The 15490-nt window shown below is 40.9% G+C and overlaps 1 protein-coding gene across 10 annotated transcripts in view; it reads left to right on the top strand.

Moving 5' to 3' along the window:
• The window catches only part of ANKDD1B (ankyrin repeat and death domain containing 1B), a 30555-nt gene that overhangs the window by 10937 nt on the left and 4128 nt on the right, over nt 1-15490 (top strand). For 4 of the 10 annotated variants that reach the window (XM_017740708.1, XM_017740712.1, XM_017740711.1 and 1 more), the window contains 8 exons: nt 19-123; nt 1923-2021; nt 3592-3690; nt 5560-5658; nt 6575-6673; nt 8199-8297; nt 12069-12167; nt 14858-14953. In XM_017740708.1, coding sequence (XP_017596197.1) covers nt 19-123; nt 1923-2021; nt 3592-3690; nt 5560-5658; nt 6575-6673; nt 8199-8297; nt 12069-12167; nt 14858-14953 — 795 coding nt within the window. The remainder of the gene's footprint in view (nt 1-18; nt 124-1922; nt 2022-3591; nt 3691-5559; nt 5659-6574; nt 6674-8198; nt 8298-12068; nt 12168-14857; nt 14954-15490) is intronic. The other 6 variants (XM_017740705.1, XM_017740704.1, XM_017740707.1 and 3 more) reach the window with 6 other exon arrangements.

The raw sequence follows: 15490 nt of genomic DNA, 5'->3' as shown, positions 1-15490 counted from the left end.
TGGTTTACCATTTTTCAGGAAGGAATGAATGTTCTGCACTTTGCAGCTCAGAGCAACAGCATTAAAATAGTTGATTATTTCCTCCAAGATCTTCATCTGAATGACTTGAACAAACCTGATGGGGTACAGTGTGTTTCTGTTTATTTCTTTGATGTCACGAGGCTTTTGTTTTGGGGGAAACAATCTTGACTTGGGGAATTTCAATGAATTTTAATTTATTGACAATTAAATATACTTTTAATTACTGACTTGGATACTGAGAAACAGGTAAAAGAAACAGCCAGAAAAGCATTTAGGAGCAACACCTCTTTTCCCTCTTTGCCCGTTTCAGTTGGACTGCAGACACCCTCTCCTCTGCTGTCCTTGCTTTTGCTGCAAGTGGTGCTCAGTCATGGTGAGGCAATGGGAGGCAGAAGAGGTTGGATTCAGTCCACAGTGGATTCCTTTTCTCCTGCTCTTTGTTTCTTACCATTTTCCTCTGCTCCAGAAAGCTTCTTCCATGGGCTGGAGTCACCTTGTGGGTGTATCTCCCGCTCTGTCTCCTCCCTTGCATCTTCTTGTGTCTCCTGCTGTATCTCCCCTTGTGCATCCTCCGTGCCACATTAGTGTCCAGCCATTCTTAAACACATTTTCACAGAGGCATGGTTCTATGATGGGTTGAGTGTTGGCACGTTGTGGGACAGTGTGACTCAGTTTGGTCCACTGTGGAGCCAGCTGGAAATGGCTGTGTGCAGCACAGGGCAGCCTCTGACATTTCCCACACAGCTCATCTTCACAGACCCCTGCCCTTACCAAAACCTGCGAGTTATGGCCAACATGGCCATGTTTCATCAAGGTAGAACATAGAACTATTTGCAGCCATCCTACAGAGGAGCACTGACTCTCCAACCGTGCCTTGTCCTCATCAGGTTTTCTGTGTTTTTATTTTTAATTCCAACAATGTTGGGATCTTGCTTTGAAACGTTACGTAGCTAAGTCAGATATTTTATCTTTACATGAGGAAAACTTGTTCTTGTGAGACCTGGCACCAAAAGAACAAATCTCCCGTATTTTTTTTCTGAGTTTCTTGAATTTCATTGACCCAAGAGTGCAAAATTCTGAATTCTTTTTACACATGACCAGTCTGACAAAACAAAGTTAATTTAACAAAGCATACCTTTGAAGTTTCAGGCCTTGGGAAAGAAAAGGTGAGGAAGCACCTTCTCTTTGCTGAGGTTGTGTCAAAACTCTCTGTTAGGTGCATACATTTTTTTTCCTAGGCATTTCTGTAGGTTACTATAAGGCATGATATTAAGCCATTTTAACTAGCTGGTTATATGCCTTCGTGTCTGAACAGTGGTATGGTTTTGTGTCAATATAACTTTCTGCAGTTGAGTTTGTAAATGGTTTGAAGAGTTTTTGTTAGTTTCAATACCACCAAAACCCCTATACAATGTACAGTGCTAAATTCAGGCCTCCTGGATGGAACTTCTGAGATATGTCAGTTTTGGTCTGTGTTTGCAGAATTTGGATCAAACAAGTTAACCCATGGAAATAAATCTTGCCATTTCTTTGCAATTTTCTAATTTTGCAATTTTCCTGTTTCTGAGCATTAATGACACAGTTATTTTGATAAATATTTTCAGACTGAGAAAAAATAGGATTAAAAGATTTTGAGTGTATTTTCCACTTTTTTACCATTTCTAAACAGTTCTTATTTATTTTATTCAAGATATGCAAGATGTATAATCTGTTTATTTTCACTAAGTATATTTATTAATTACTTCTCTTCTTCTATTTATTGACTATTGTGTTAATCTCCTTAGCCATATAATATGTAAATTTTAATGTAGGATACACATACACATATGCATGCCAATAACTAGAAGTAAAGTATTTCTACTTTCTGTAACACCATGTTCCTTTCCATAATTGTTTTCTAGAAGGGTAGAAAGCCATTTCTTCTGGCCTGTGAAAAAGGCCATGTTGACATGATAAACAATTTGATTGCTTTGAAGCTATTTACATCTGAAAAAGATAAGGTAAATGTTTATTTTTCACGGAAGTACAACTACAAATGTGCTTACAAAAGATTATTTTATTTCACTGTAGTTATTATACAATCAAAATATCTGAATATGTTGCATGGATGCTACAGTGCTGGTAGTGATATATGTGACCAACAAACATAAAAGGATGATGATTTTTTAGTGATGAAGGGAAGACAGTGGGATGATTGCCAGGAGACTTTTCCATATACATTCATAATTCATGCAAAGCAAGACTAGCATATGCCTGTATGTTGAGAGACGTGGGAAAGCCTGGTGGTAAGGGTGTCAGCCTCTGTTCTGGGAGATTGTATTTCCCAGTGTTGCACTCTGTTTGCCTGTGTCTGTGTGTCACTGCCTGACCAAATTTTCAAAGGTGTTTAAATACTTCAGGTTGCAAACAAACACCTCTAAATTCTTTTTCAGAGGCACCTTAACACTTCAATCTGATTGAGTTTTCTTTGACACTATATTTTAAGGTATCTTAGTAATTTTCAAAGTCTGCTCATAAACTTATTTTTTCTTACTTGACTATTTCTGGAATGAGCAAGTTACTATTTCTCTGCATCAGAGGCATTTGAAGGACAAATACATTAAAAATTGTGAAATTGTCAGACACTGCTTTTACAGAACGACATAAGTGCATGCTTGGGAAGTGATGTTGGTTTTTTTAGTATTCTGGTAACAGTTTAAAAACTTCAGTGCACCCAGAGCTCTGCTGTGCTAAGCAGTTTATCAGCAGAGGTTGAAAGATAGTATTGTCCCAGACATGTAGCAGGTTAAAAGTGTAAACAGCACCAGGAAGTAAATGCTGTGGTCCTGCAAATTAGCCAGGACAGAAACTCATCTCTTAGGTCACTAAACCAAATCACACTGTAACCATTGGTCTTAAAAAGGATTCCTGCTTCTTCCCACTCAATGCTGTGAATGAAAAACTGTTCTGGACTCTCATTTTTCTGAGGGTTAGAATTCTTCTCCTAATTTTTTTAGCCATTTTTATATTATTTCGTATGCTAGCATTTTCTTTGAGTTCAAAACCGCTGCTCTTCCTGAAGTTGTTCTTTGTTTTTATTTGCTTGGTGGTGTGGTGTTTTGGTTTTGCTTTTGTTTCTGTTCGGTGTTTCTTAATTTGCTGGAGAGAAATTGCACTGATGGTGACAGAGATCAAAGATTGCAAAGTTGATATCAAAGATTGCAATGTTGATATCAAAGATTGCAATGTTGATATCAAAGCCATGACAAATTTCTATACGCTGACCTAGGCTTTTTTAATCTTTAAATCAGTGGTCTCTGGGGCTCAGTGTAGTTCCCATCCTTGTGGGAACCAATACCTGAAGTTTCAGCTTGATTCGCTTGTCAGGAGTTAGAATTTTTGCGGGTATACAATGAAGTTTTCAGACAACCAACTAGATCAGCAATGTCACGTCTGCATACATGGGAAAAGGCCCTTTTCAGATTAGATCGAATCTTGGAACATGCTGTGTGGAGCTTTTTGTTGGTTTTAGTTAATGTCTTTACTTTATTCTGGGTTTTAAAATATATTATTTGACATCTTAATTTCAAGGAGGGAAATACAGCACTGCATTTAGCAGCCAAAAATGGTCACAGTGAAGTTGTAGAAATTCTGCTTGAACAGTGGGAGGAAATAAATGACCTCAATCAGGTAAGTAGGCTGAAACTGTTGAAAGAAATAAAGTTAGAGATTTGAAAAGTTTTCTAAAAAATCAAATTTGAAAGGAAGAGAAGTGGCACTGAGGACACTTCATTAGTCTTGCTGGTTTCCTAGTAAATTTGCATCCTGTTTCCTTGTTCCTTGTCCAATTATTAACCTCCATTATAATAAATAATTAACCTCCATTAACTCCTTCAATGTCTCTTCCTCTGTCATCTATTCCTTACACATATCCTCCGCTGCATTTGGCAAGCCCTTGCATAACTACTGGTGGAAGAAAACAGAGGAAAGGCCTTAACCTCCCTTGTTTTCTGTCATCCAGCATTTTTAGCCACGTGATCCCATTCCTTTTAACATCCCACTTTTAACATTTCTGGTACTTTTCAGCCTATTCATTGAGCCAGTTTGACTTGCATGCCAGGCACATACCATCACATGCACCTCAGCAAAGGGGTCTCAGATTTGTATCTTGTTCATCTGAACTCAGTTGCATGCACAAAGCTGGCTGCAGACACTACCTACCCAATTTGCTTTCCCGGGTTGGTGTTGGTGAGCTCAGCCAGCATATTTGTTGGTTGCATATTAGCTGAGAATGTTCTATCCCTGAGTTAATGCACTCATGAGCTTCATTTTAAGGCTTAAACAAGGAGTGGAGGAAGGAAATGTACACTAACTGCTCATCTCGGTGTTCTTGCTTTGCAAGGGTTCGTGTCTCTTCTGTTTCTTTTGTGGGGCAGCTGGAACAAACTGGCAAGGTAGTTTCCTTTGTTGAATGCCCACTGTGGGAACCTGCCATGTGGCTGATGATTTGCTCTGCTGGGCCAGTAGGCAAAATGTCCAAGGCCCTCTTCTTCCTTTATCAGCAACAGATTGATGAGTTGAGAAGTTCTCTCTTATCCAACTTCTCTGCTGTTTTCAGTTGTGAGGCACAGGAGCCTCTTTGAAATATGGAGCCCTCATCTTTCCAAGGCTTGTCTAAGAATGTCTTGTCTAAGAATCTGCACACAAATCTTGTACTGCTTGTGCTCCTGTCTTGGCATGGCTAGTGGGGTGACCTTCCTGTCCAGCTGGAGATGTTCTGATCTGGATATGAACAGATCTCTCTTTCCATAGCATGAGCAAAGTACTAAAATATATTCAGTATACCAGAATAATGTCAGGATTTTAAGCAAAGAAAAATTAGGATTTACTGATTCTTTTGTGATTGTTGAAACACCAGAGTAACTTTCATTAAACCTTTGTGTATGTTAGGTGTTGAGAAACAGGGATTAGATCATTGTGTAGCTGATGTAACCTATTTTAGAGACTTGCTGTGGAGACATGGAGACTCTTTCAGTGTGAAAAGATTTGAAATAAATATGAAACAGGATTATTTCTGCTAAAAGTTCTTCTTATAACTGGCACTTGGGGTTCCGAATTTGTCAGAAATCCATGGCAGTGTACTGACAGAAACTGAAATGCACTGTATGTACTAACGTGCTAGTGGTGTTGCCTGGTGTTGAATGGCAAAAATTCAACTGTTGAATGGCAACAATTGCTGCCCACCACCTTTCTGTCTGTGCCTCTTGCTAGCAGTCTTCTTTGAAAAGAGCATGATTAATGCTTATGAAATAGTTTTCTGTATTGTAAACCTTACTGTACATCTGTCCAGATAAACATCATCTGTCACTTAACTGTTGGTGAGTTGCCATGTCATTCAAGAGGTAACTTAGGACCATTCAGGTTGTGTTATCTTGGGTCCATCTCTCCTCTCCTATTGAGCTGGATGAGCCCAATGGAGCCTACCAGATGTGTTTTGTGTCTCAGTCTCATTGTCTCATGTCATAAATTGGAACAGACATTTTGTCTCTTTTGGTCTAGAATGAAGAAACTCCATTTTACTTGGCTGTTGAAGGAGGTCATGAAAAATGTGCTGAACTCTTACTGGAGGCAGGGAGTGACATCAATGTTTTAACTCAGGTATGTACACAGTATCTCTCCTAGTGGGATATACTAGACTGTGGAAAGGACCTTATTAACTAAGGATATTTGCTCTGCTTTTTTTTTATGAAACTGGGAAAAAAAATAGAATGGGGAATGTGGAGAGTACTAACAGAATAAAACCGATATGGAAGAAAAATAGCATTAGATTTATTTGATGGGGTACTGTAGTGGAGCTTTTTATTTCCTCTATGCCCACTAGTACCACATATGACTAGAAAATGTAATCAACTAGGATAACTGAAAATCCTCCTTTTTGGCAGTGTATGTGACTGATCTGATGACAAACTTTTTATCTACATCTGGTTCCTGAACTTCGGTCCAAGTCATATCTGCTGAATGGCCTTGGCTAGCCTGCTGCATGAAGTTTATGATTACAGCAGAATGAGAACTTGTTTTTTTAAGCAGAATTATTTTCAAAGATGTTTTCTATTAATTTTTAAAAATTTATTTCCTATTAATTTATATTTATTTTTCTATTTATTTATTAACTATTCTATGGATTGATTGCTTAATATAACTGCACTTGCTTGGTAAAGGTCTAACAGACTAGGAGACATGCTGGCATCGTTGTCCACGGCACAGTATAGATGATGATGATGCTGATCTGTCTCTTTCTTAAGAGAAGTTGAATGGTGCTATGGGATACTGGTGTTCTTTAGTATGTGTGTTGTGATATAGTAAAAATGGGAATTTCCTTCACTGTTTACAAAAACATCATACTAATTGCTGACCCACTTCATTTTGTATGATTTTATCAAAGGGTTTTATTGGTGGAGGGGATACGAACACAAATTTTAATGCAAGATTACCCTATATTTATACCTCTCTTTAGTACTGTTCTTTTTTGCAGCAATAAAAATGTAAGTTTTTCTATGTATCAAATTTCTTTCAGAACAATACCAGTGCTTTGCAGGTTGCAATTCAGAATGGACATCTATCCTTGGTTACTTTCCTTATTGATAAGAATATTGACCTGATTCCTAAACCCGAGGTCAGTGTTTATCAGAATAACTCTTCTGCTGCTGCTCAGCCTGTCCTGTGTTTCCTTGGGAATTCAGACAGCTGAATGAGATTGAGTAGTTCCTTGAATTTTTTCCTATACACATTATTATTTGGTTTCTAGATGTAGTTTGGCAACACACACAGACCAATAGAGACAAGGTCCTGTTGCTGAGTGCCTGAGCAGGCTGGTGCAGTGCAGAGTAGACGTGGCCAGGTTAAGCCAAGGGCCAGGCACTTGGAGAAGGGGAGCAAAGCACCCTGCTTGAATTTAGCAGTAGTAATGCAATGCTAGTAGTAATGCTATGGGCAAAGGATAACCAGAATGTAAATAAACACTTCAGTGCTTTCACCCTCTGCAGGTAAATGCACCCTCATTGCCTTCAAAATCTGCATGCCAACATTCCTTGTGATTTAAAAAGAAAGAGGTATTTACATTATCCAAATCCTCTCAGTTTAGATAGTACAGATATTTGAGATTTTCTATGAATAGGAAATTATTTTCCTCTTCTACAGTACAGGATGAAAATAGAATCTGGACTTCATGACTTATGCCATGATCACTGGCCTCTTGCAGAAAGCTATCAAGGAATAACAATTTGTGATGTGCTTGAAATATTTTAAAGGTTGGGCAGTTGTTGCACTGCTTGTCCTCAATAGCAGAAGCAACTCATAAAATTGTAACTTACATTTTGAAAATATTTCCAGCACAATGTTATATAAGAGCTTGCTTTATTTTTCTGTAGCCCTGAAGAAATGGCTGTGTTTTATAAAGACACTGAACTGGTGCCTGGCACCCATGAATGGTATTGGTAGGGAATTATTCTTTAGCTGTATTTTACAAGAAACTGATCAGTCACAGGTTCAACATACAAAGTGATCTTACCAATCTAGTGTGGATTTTGACTGGTGTTGCATCTGTGCCCTGGTTATTTTAATAAATAACCACTCAGATAAAACCTCTGAATTTCTTACTAGCTGTAATTTGTCATATTTTATAAATATGACAGCAAGTCAGTTTAGTATGAGGAGCATTTCCAGCAGCAACATGTGACAAGGGTTTGTTCCTGGAAGGTAAGTTTTGACATCTGTTTACCAAATACATAATGAGTCTGTCTCCAGGCTATTCAACAAAGGGCAAAGCCACTTTTCTGGGGGGGTAGGAACATCACCCTAATCTCTCTGTTGTCAGGATAGCAGCATATCTCAGGTAGGAACACTAAAGAGGAGTGCCTTGTGGCATTCCTAAGTGGTGGCACACTGATGCACACCCAATGCAGTCAGCATTTCCAGTCTTCTCAGCTGTATTTGTTTATCCTCTTCTTGTGGGTGTTGCAGGAGCAGGCTACCACCTCTGGTACAACTCCACACATCCAGGTGTGTTTTCTGCAGTCTTGAACCTCTGCTGGAGCATGTCACCTTTGCAAGGGGTGGGCTTCACTAAGAACCTCTTTCTGGTTTGCATGAACTTTTAATAACATACCCAAGTATAACAATTTATTATTTTCCCTCCACAGCAGAAGAATTCCCCTCTCCATTTAGCAGTTATCAGTAATAATCTACCGGTAGTAAAAAGCCTTTTGGATGCCAATCATGACATAAACTCCTTAAATCAAGTAAGAAAAACTGGGAATTTACACAGCTTGATTGATAAAGCAGAGATTATGTGGGTTTTGTTTGAAATTTTTTTTTCCTTATGATACCAGGGTACAAAAAAAGAGGAAGGAAGAGGCAATTCCTCTCTAATATTTTTGTGTGTGTACATATGTATTAGTCACTGGTACATGCTGTGCTAATACTGTTTGAGCAAGATAAGGATAGTACAATGCTGTATACTCAGAAAATGTTTGGGTAATGTATTGTTCAAATGTTATGATTCAAGTGTAATGAATGACAGAAACGTCTCATTGGTATTGGCTTCAGAGGCAAGCCCAGTGCAGAACTGGGCTGGGAAAAAAATTTGGCTGGAAAAAAGTTAGATTTTCCTTAAAGCAACCCACCGTGTGGGTTTAAATCTGTGTTTAAATCTGTGACCAAAACAGTGCTGGTAAGACACCAGTGTTAAAGCTGTTGCTGAGCAATGCTTGCGCAGCATCAAGGCCTTCTCTGTTTCACACTCTGTGCCCCCAGGTGAATTGACTGGGTTGCTCAGGGAGCTGGGAGGGGACACAGCTGAGCAGAGGTGAGCAACACAGCAAGACTGAATGACAAGGTCACGGGTCTCTGTGATGCCATCAGTGAGAGTGTTCAGCTGTTAGCTGAAAGGATGGTGGTTTGAGCCCATCCACGGACAGCTACACCTATCTTCCTCACCTTAACCAGGATTCTTTGGCCCTGGTTGGTGTCAGTGGTCTTTGGAGGCCTGGTTAGTTGTTGGCCAGTTTGCTGTGCATCAGATCAGTTCACTGTAGACCATATCCACAACTGACATGTGCCATATTTACTTTGGTGCTGCCATGCTTAATCCTGTTTTGCTGTAAAAAACCTCCTATAATTGTTAATGACCATCTCTGCTTTTGCTGCGTTGTCTATCACTTTGTACTGCTTTGCCTGGTAGAGTGATGATAAAAGCACTGGCTTGTGCCTGGTCTTGTGTTTTAGGCCCTACAGTGCCACTGTCTGTGTACTCAGGTAACCATCTCATGGAGAAAATCAAAAATTGCACCTTTTCCTTTCCCTCCTTGGAGAGGCGCTTTGTTGAGAGAGGAATGAATAGTGTCTACCCCTTCTTCTCCCACAGGACAGGTCTCTCCCACCTTCTTGTAACACTACTTGGTTCCTTGAATATCCTCATATAATCACACTGTTCATACTAGTGTGTGTTGTGAGCATGGTTTTGATTATTGTGAATAACAATTAACAATTAATTGGGAATGCCACACTGGGATTCACCTGGAGGCAGTCAATTCTCAGGTAGTATTGTGTGTGGACAGAATTGGACATATGCCTGGGGCCATTACTGCCTCCAGTAGTTTGGGATTTCATGCCCTAGCCGGAATGTAGTCCCAAGTAATTCATATACCATCTGAAGGAGGGGAGCCTTGCCTGCCCTGATGAAACACAGGGGTTTTTAATGTTGTATTGGGCCTGGCCCTTGCTAATGAGCTACCATCCAGTGCCTCAAAAGAGGATGAGGGTTTCCTGATCAAGGAGCACACAAAGGGACACTGAGAAGGTCTCCTGCTCTGAAGCCACCCATATGGACACTGAAAAGGTTACTTAGTTGGAGGTGCCACACTGTTGCTTAACCAGAGACCCAGCCCTCAAATACAGTAACTGTGCCCGAGCTCCAGGAGAAATGATGGAAGTAAATGTTGATTTGGTTAGAAAGAGAAACAGCAGCTCTTGCTGAGGGGCAAAAGGGGGAAGATTCAAAAGAGGACAGGAAAGGGAAAAGACAAGAATGACAACAGAGGCAAAACTACCTGGCGTCCATCTCTGAATGACCTCTTAGGTAGGCAGCAAGTGTTCATCCATCAGCAAGGTGAGCACACTGCTACCTGACTGCTCCAGTGCTGGGAAGGTAGGGAAGCTCAGCTGCTGGGGTCCATCTCTAGGGACTAAGGGATTGCCAAAGGGATCAGAACAGAGGCAGCCACTCATAAGTCTCTGGAGATGGCTCTTACTGAGCATGAATGCAAAGTGTCTCCTCAAAGAAGATACTGCAAACCAGCAAGGCAAGTAAACTACCACAGAAGGTATCCAGTATCTGAGGGAGTGGTGGTAGAGGTGGACTACAGTGACCTGGCCAACAACTAGGCCTCCAAAAATCTCAGTGATATCCAGTGCCCATGGTCCATATGGCAGCAGATTGTACAGAGCTCCCAGACACTGGCCCCTGACCATGACAGACTCCAATGGTCCAACTGTGTACTGGCCTGCCACCTGTGGCACTTCAAGGAAAATCTATCTTTCCCCTCCTCATCAGTGTTACATCTCAGCTGTGGAAAGACTGTCCCAGCAGGTCTGCCGAGTCCCACTGTGGGCACTGTGGCTCCTTGTTAGGGAAATGCATCCCGGTTTCCCTCATGACATGTAGGGATGCTCACCACGATAGTGACAAGGATGAGTCTTTGAGAAATCTGTGGTTCACCCCTTCCCATTGTTCATTTTATTGCTAGAGATTAATTTATACACATTTTTGTGGAAGTCGGAGGCTGTCATTTGTGGTTGGAGTAAAGTATGACGGTAAGACTTTCTGGTCACATAAAAGAGAATTCTGTAAATTTCTACAACACGTCTTTTGGAAATGTTTTGTGCTTTTGTCTCTAGCTTGCCCTAAGTTGCATACAGTAGGTACTGATGTATCCCTAAATTTCTGCAGGAAAGAAAGTAGGGTGTATGGCTAATATTTTACTTATAGGAATAAAAAAGTAAGGTGTGAGATCATGTGATCATAGTGTAAACTATAAAATTAACTGATTACACTTCTAATGTGGAACCTGAGCTTGGTGCTTCTTGGAATGCAAACTTTTAAGCTAAGATCTAAAGGCCAAAAGGTCTCTAAACAGACCTACAGAATGTAAACTTGCAATGTCAGAGAAGCACAGGCACAAAACACTCAACTTAGAAGGATGATGTGTCATAAAAAACATACTATGGAACATTCCCTTATGTGCAGGACTTCCATAATTACTCCATTATTTGCTGCTGGATTTTCTTACTCTACTTTCTGAAGAAGGATAGATAAATAAATACATAGTTAGGAATATGTAGCTATGTAGAGACTATACAACCCTCCTTTCAGACCCAAAGTTTTACTTGAAGCTGAATGCCCCTTTAGCTGTATTTCTTGTTAATGGTTTGGCCTTGTTTAATGGTTTTGGTTTGGGTTTTTTTGTATGTGTGTTGTTTAAGGTTCACTGAACCCATTATGGAGCAGGTAGACTTCAGCTATATATATATATATCATAATTTTGTGGTAGGGCTGACTAAAAAGCTCTGTTGTGGATGTGGCATATTGTAATATTCAAAATTATGGATGTTGAGTGGTCTTGGCATGAATTTCAGCAGAGAGAAGGTTACTTGAGAGGATAAGATGGGTGTGGGATGGTGCCAGTCGCATGAAGACCTCTGTCCAAAGCACCTTGACTTGAGAGGGAAGAGAGAGAGAGAGAGAGAGATTGTTAGTTTACAGCACATTAGAGGGCCATAACAGCAACTCTTTCCTGAGCCAGCTGGAACTTCTGCCTGGCTTTCCTGCAGAGATCCCATATGCTGTCTTGTCTGCCTGAAACAAAACCGGCAGATCTCTCATGATTTCCCTCTGTTCAGTATTTTCTCACCAAGGTCACCTCTTGTGAATCTATTTTAGATTCAGCCTTTGAGCATGCTGCTTCTAGCAGTGAGTTTGAGTTAATGCATATATTTGGTGTCTTTAATTCCAGAGGCAGGAAACCCCGCTACATCTGGCAGCTGATCTTGGCAATGTGGAGTTGGTGGAAGTGCTGCTGAAGTCAGGCTGCAATCTCAAAACTGTGGATAAGGTAAATTGCATTCCTCACACATCTCAAGATTACACGATGTTACTTTTTGGTTTATAATCTTCCTTACAGAGGTGCATAAAGCACATGTTGCCACTTGTGTTTGCTAAGTAAAGCTAACTACAAAGGAAGTCTCCTTTTAATATTGCTATACTTGCAGCTTGCAGAGATCTGATATGGTTTTGTGAAGAGCTGTAAAACTTCCAAGCTCCATGGTTCGAAGGATAAACACTGCTTCCAGAGACTTTTCATGGAAAAAAAGGACTAGGCTTGCAGAGAGGAAAATGGCCTGTGGGTGCTATAACTGTGTACCTGCAGCCAGACTCATTGCCAGGGGAGATGAAGCTTCACCAACTGCAGTGGTGGAGAGTTTGTCCTTTAGCACTCCGGGTCATCTGACATTCCAGATCCATTCAGGTGGATACTTAAACCCTGAGATGATGTTCTCCCTGGAAAGATAGAGGCAAAAATGGCAGTGGCTGGAAGAAGTACCAAAGCAAAGTTGCTGGGGAAGTGCTTTTGAAAGGACAGAGTATCAAACCCAGTATTTACAAATTCTGCTAAATTACTGCAAGATTGAGTTTCCCCTTTTACACTTTTACCACTTTTCTTGATTTTCTGTATGACTGAGTTGATGGATTTGATGTTTATTATGAGCAAAATCTCACCCTTTCATATCTTTAATAAGTAACTTCCCTGCACAAAACTGTCCTGATGAGAAGTGAAGCTTTATGGACTAGGATTGTCTTGTTTTGCCCTAGCCTTATATGAGGCCTGGGGCTCTGAGGGTAGGGTGCATGGTTGGTATGTTTTGGGAGGCTGAGGTAAGATGCTGCATTGTAGTTAAGCCTTTCCATTTAGAATCATGACTACACTTGCCAAAGAGCTGCAGTTCTCATAGGGGTCAAGCCAGAATGAATCTCATCCACTTTAAAGAGCACCTCAGCCACTGGAATATTTTTTCAACCTATTTGTATTCCAAGGGCAGACCCAAAAAATCACTTATTGCCTATGATTTTAGGCACCTACAAGTCTTTGAGCGAGAGAGTGCCCTCATATTACAGCAACACTGGTAGAGTTCAGGACTTGTTATGAGAATTTGGCTCTGAACCAGTAAAAGTTCTGGTACAAGCCACCTTTCTGCATTGGCTTTATTTCTTGGAGTAGCTTTTTCCTTGCTTATTTGCTGGATGACCCCTGAGACCATGCCACTGATGGGGACATATGCGAGTACAGTGCCCTTTGAACCGAACTGGTGCTGATATGCCAAAAACATTACTGTCCTTGCTGAACAGTAGACAGGAAGAAGAGGAGCCTGCTTTGATTGCACAGTGTTTTCCTGGCCTCCATGCCCTGGCAGCAGGAGTCCTCAGTCTCCAGAGAATGTCACGCATCTGCTTCTGTCAGAGCTCAGGGAATGCACTCTTGGGAGCTCTTCTTTCATCCCACCTGCAGATAAAACTGTCTTTGGTTGTGAGTGATAGGGCACAGAGAGCTCTCCATATGCAAGACTGCTGTGCTACATGTGCATGCAGGATGCCAGCAGTGTCTGCTCTACCACAGGGGTACAGAAACACCCCCTTTATCCACTCCCTCTCTCTCCCCCTCTGGGAAATACAGAGCACCTCTCCAGAGGTGTGCCCAAGGAGCTCTTGTGATCTCTGGACTCTTCACATATAAAATATGCCTATGCCTAAAAGATTTAATGCAATGTAAATTCCTTGGCTTCCAATGTGATGCTTTTCTAAAAACAGGCTAATTAGAATGATTTTGAGCAAAGCCAGGAGCCAGAACTCAAAAGATGTATATTAGGGAACTTTATACTATCTGGAGAGTTGAAATACGTTATAATTTAATTAATGAAACTTCTAATTACGGGATTGGCTTATTTTAGATCTAATTTTCTAGAATGCCTGGCACTTGTTATGTGGAGAACACACAGAATACTTAAATCCAAGGCAGTTGCACTCAGTGCAGATCTGCTGAAAAAAGACAGTTTCAGAGAAAACCCTTTAGAGCCACCGTGACACCTGTACATCGACATGGTGATAGGAGAGATGGGTTCAGGTAGACTGAGCAAACCCCTGCAGCTGCAATTAAAGCAATGGCTTTTAGTAACTGTGACTTCCTCTATACCCATGAAGCATCATCCTGTAGTTGTGCTCCTGTCAGCTGTAATGAGAAAGTAATTCTCCTTTCATTCTGTGAGCCACCTTCTCTTACCATCTAAAACAAGGCATAGGTTTGCCTTTTAAGCTGGAGATTTCCAACTTTTCCAGCCTATCCATCTGAGATGCCAGTTTAACCCTAGCATGGGAATGGACTGTATTTGTGGTAGCTTTCAGCCTGTGATACCTGGGCTTGCATGAACTTGGATGCAGTAACTGGAGAGTGCAAGCTGGTATGAAGTACGCAGCAGTCTGAGTGCAGGTTTCTGAAAGCAGCTGTACCTCACCAAAAATTCTTTAGTGGGGAGTTCAGAGTGGGGGAAAATTGACCACCTCTGCGCTGAGGGGATGCAGCATATGCAGAGCATAGAACTTTGATTGTAGCTACCCAAAAGCCATAAAAATGGTAGTAAATAGATTTTTCTGTAGAAATAAAAGGGGATGGGGCTCTGTAAACAGTTCCTGTGTTTCTTCTATGACATACTTACCCAAGATAATGTTCTGATTCACTGTCTCTGCTTTCAGCATGGAAAAACTGCACTAGCCACGGCATCAAGGAGCCATCATGCCCTCATTGTAGATATGATCATTAAAGCGGAAAGGTATTATGCCATGAAACAGGTAAGAGGCATCTTTCATTACACTCAAGATACCTAAGGGAAAAGCCAGTTCTGATTTTGAAGTGCCTTTTGGCTGAGGTGGTTCCTTTTGGCAGGCTGCAAGACTGGCCCTGATGAACTAAAGTTAGGATTGGGAATGGAAAAGTCTCTAGCCCATCCAGGTTTTACTCCTGACTAGCTGTAAAACTGTAAGCAGATCTTATCCTTTTCCTGCCTGGTGCTCTACACATAAAGGAATGGAGAGAGATCTAAGCCAAATCCATGATGCCATCATGTGCTGTGCCATCAGCACCATGGCTGGGATAACATTGGTTAAACATTGGATAACTTTGGTACAGTAAAATCTGCCGTTGAAAAATAGGCGAGTGAAGATGTCTGTGACTCCTTTGCTAGCAAGGGCTCAGCTACTTCAACAAGAGCTCCCTCTTCTGTTCCTTGCGTATTAATTATAAAACCATATCAATGAAATACAAAAGAACATCACAACAAGGGTGAAGGACATGGCTTAGGTTGTCTGAATTTCTCACCTTCTTTCCCT

The sequence above is a fragment of the Corvus brachyrhynchos genome, unplaced genomic scaffold, assembly GCF_000691975.1.
Source record: "Corvus brachyrhynchos isolate BGI_N302 unplaced genomic scaffold, ASM69197v1 scaffold467, whole genome shotgun sequence".
Lineage (NCBI taxonomy): Eukaryota > Metazoa > Chordata > Aves > Passeriformes > Corvidae > Corvus > Corvus brachyrhynchos.
Note: the sequence above shows the minus strand (reverse complement) of the source record. Positions and strands in the feature narration are given on the sequence as shown.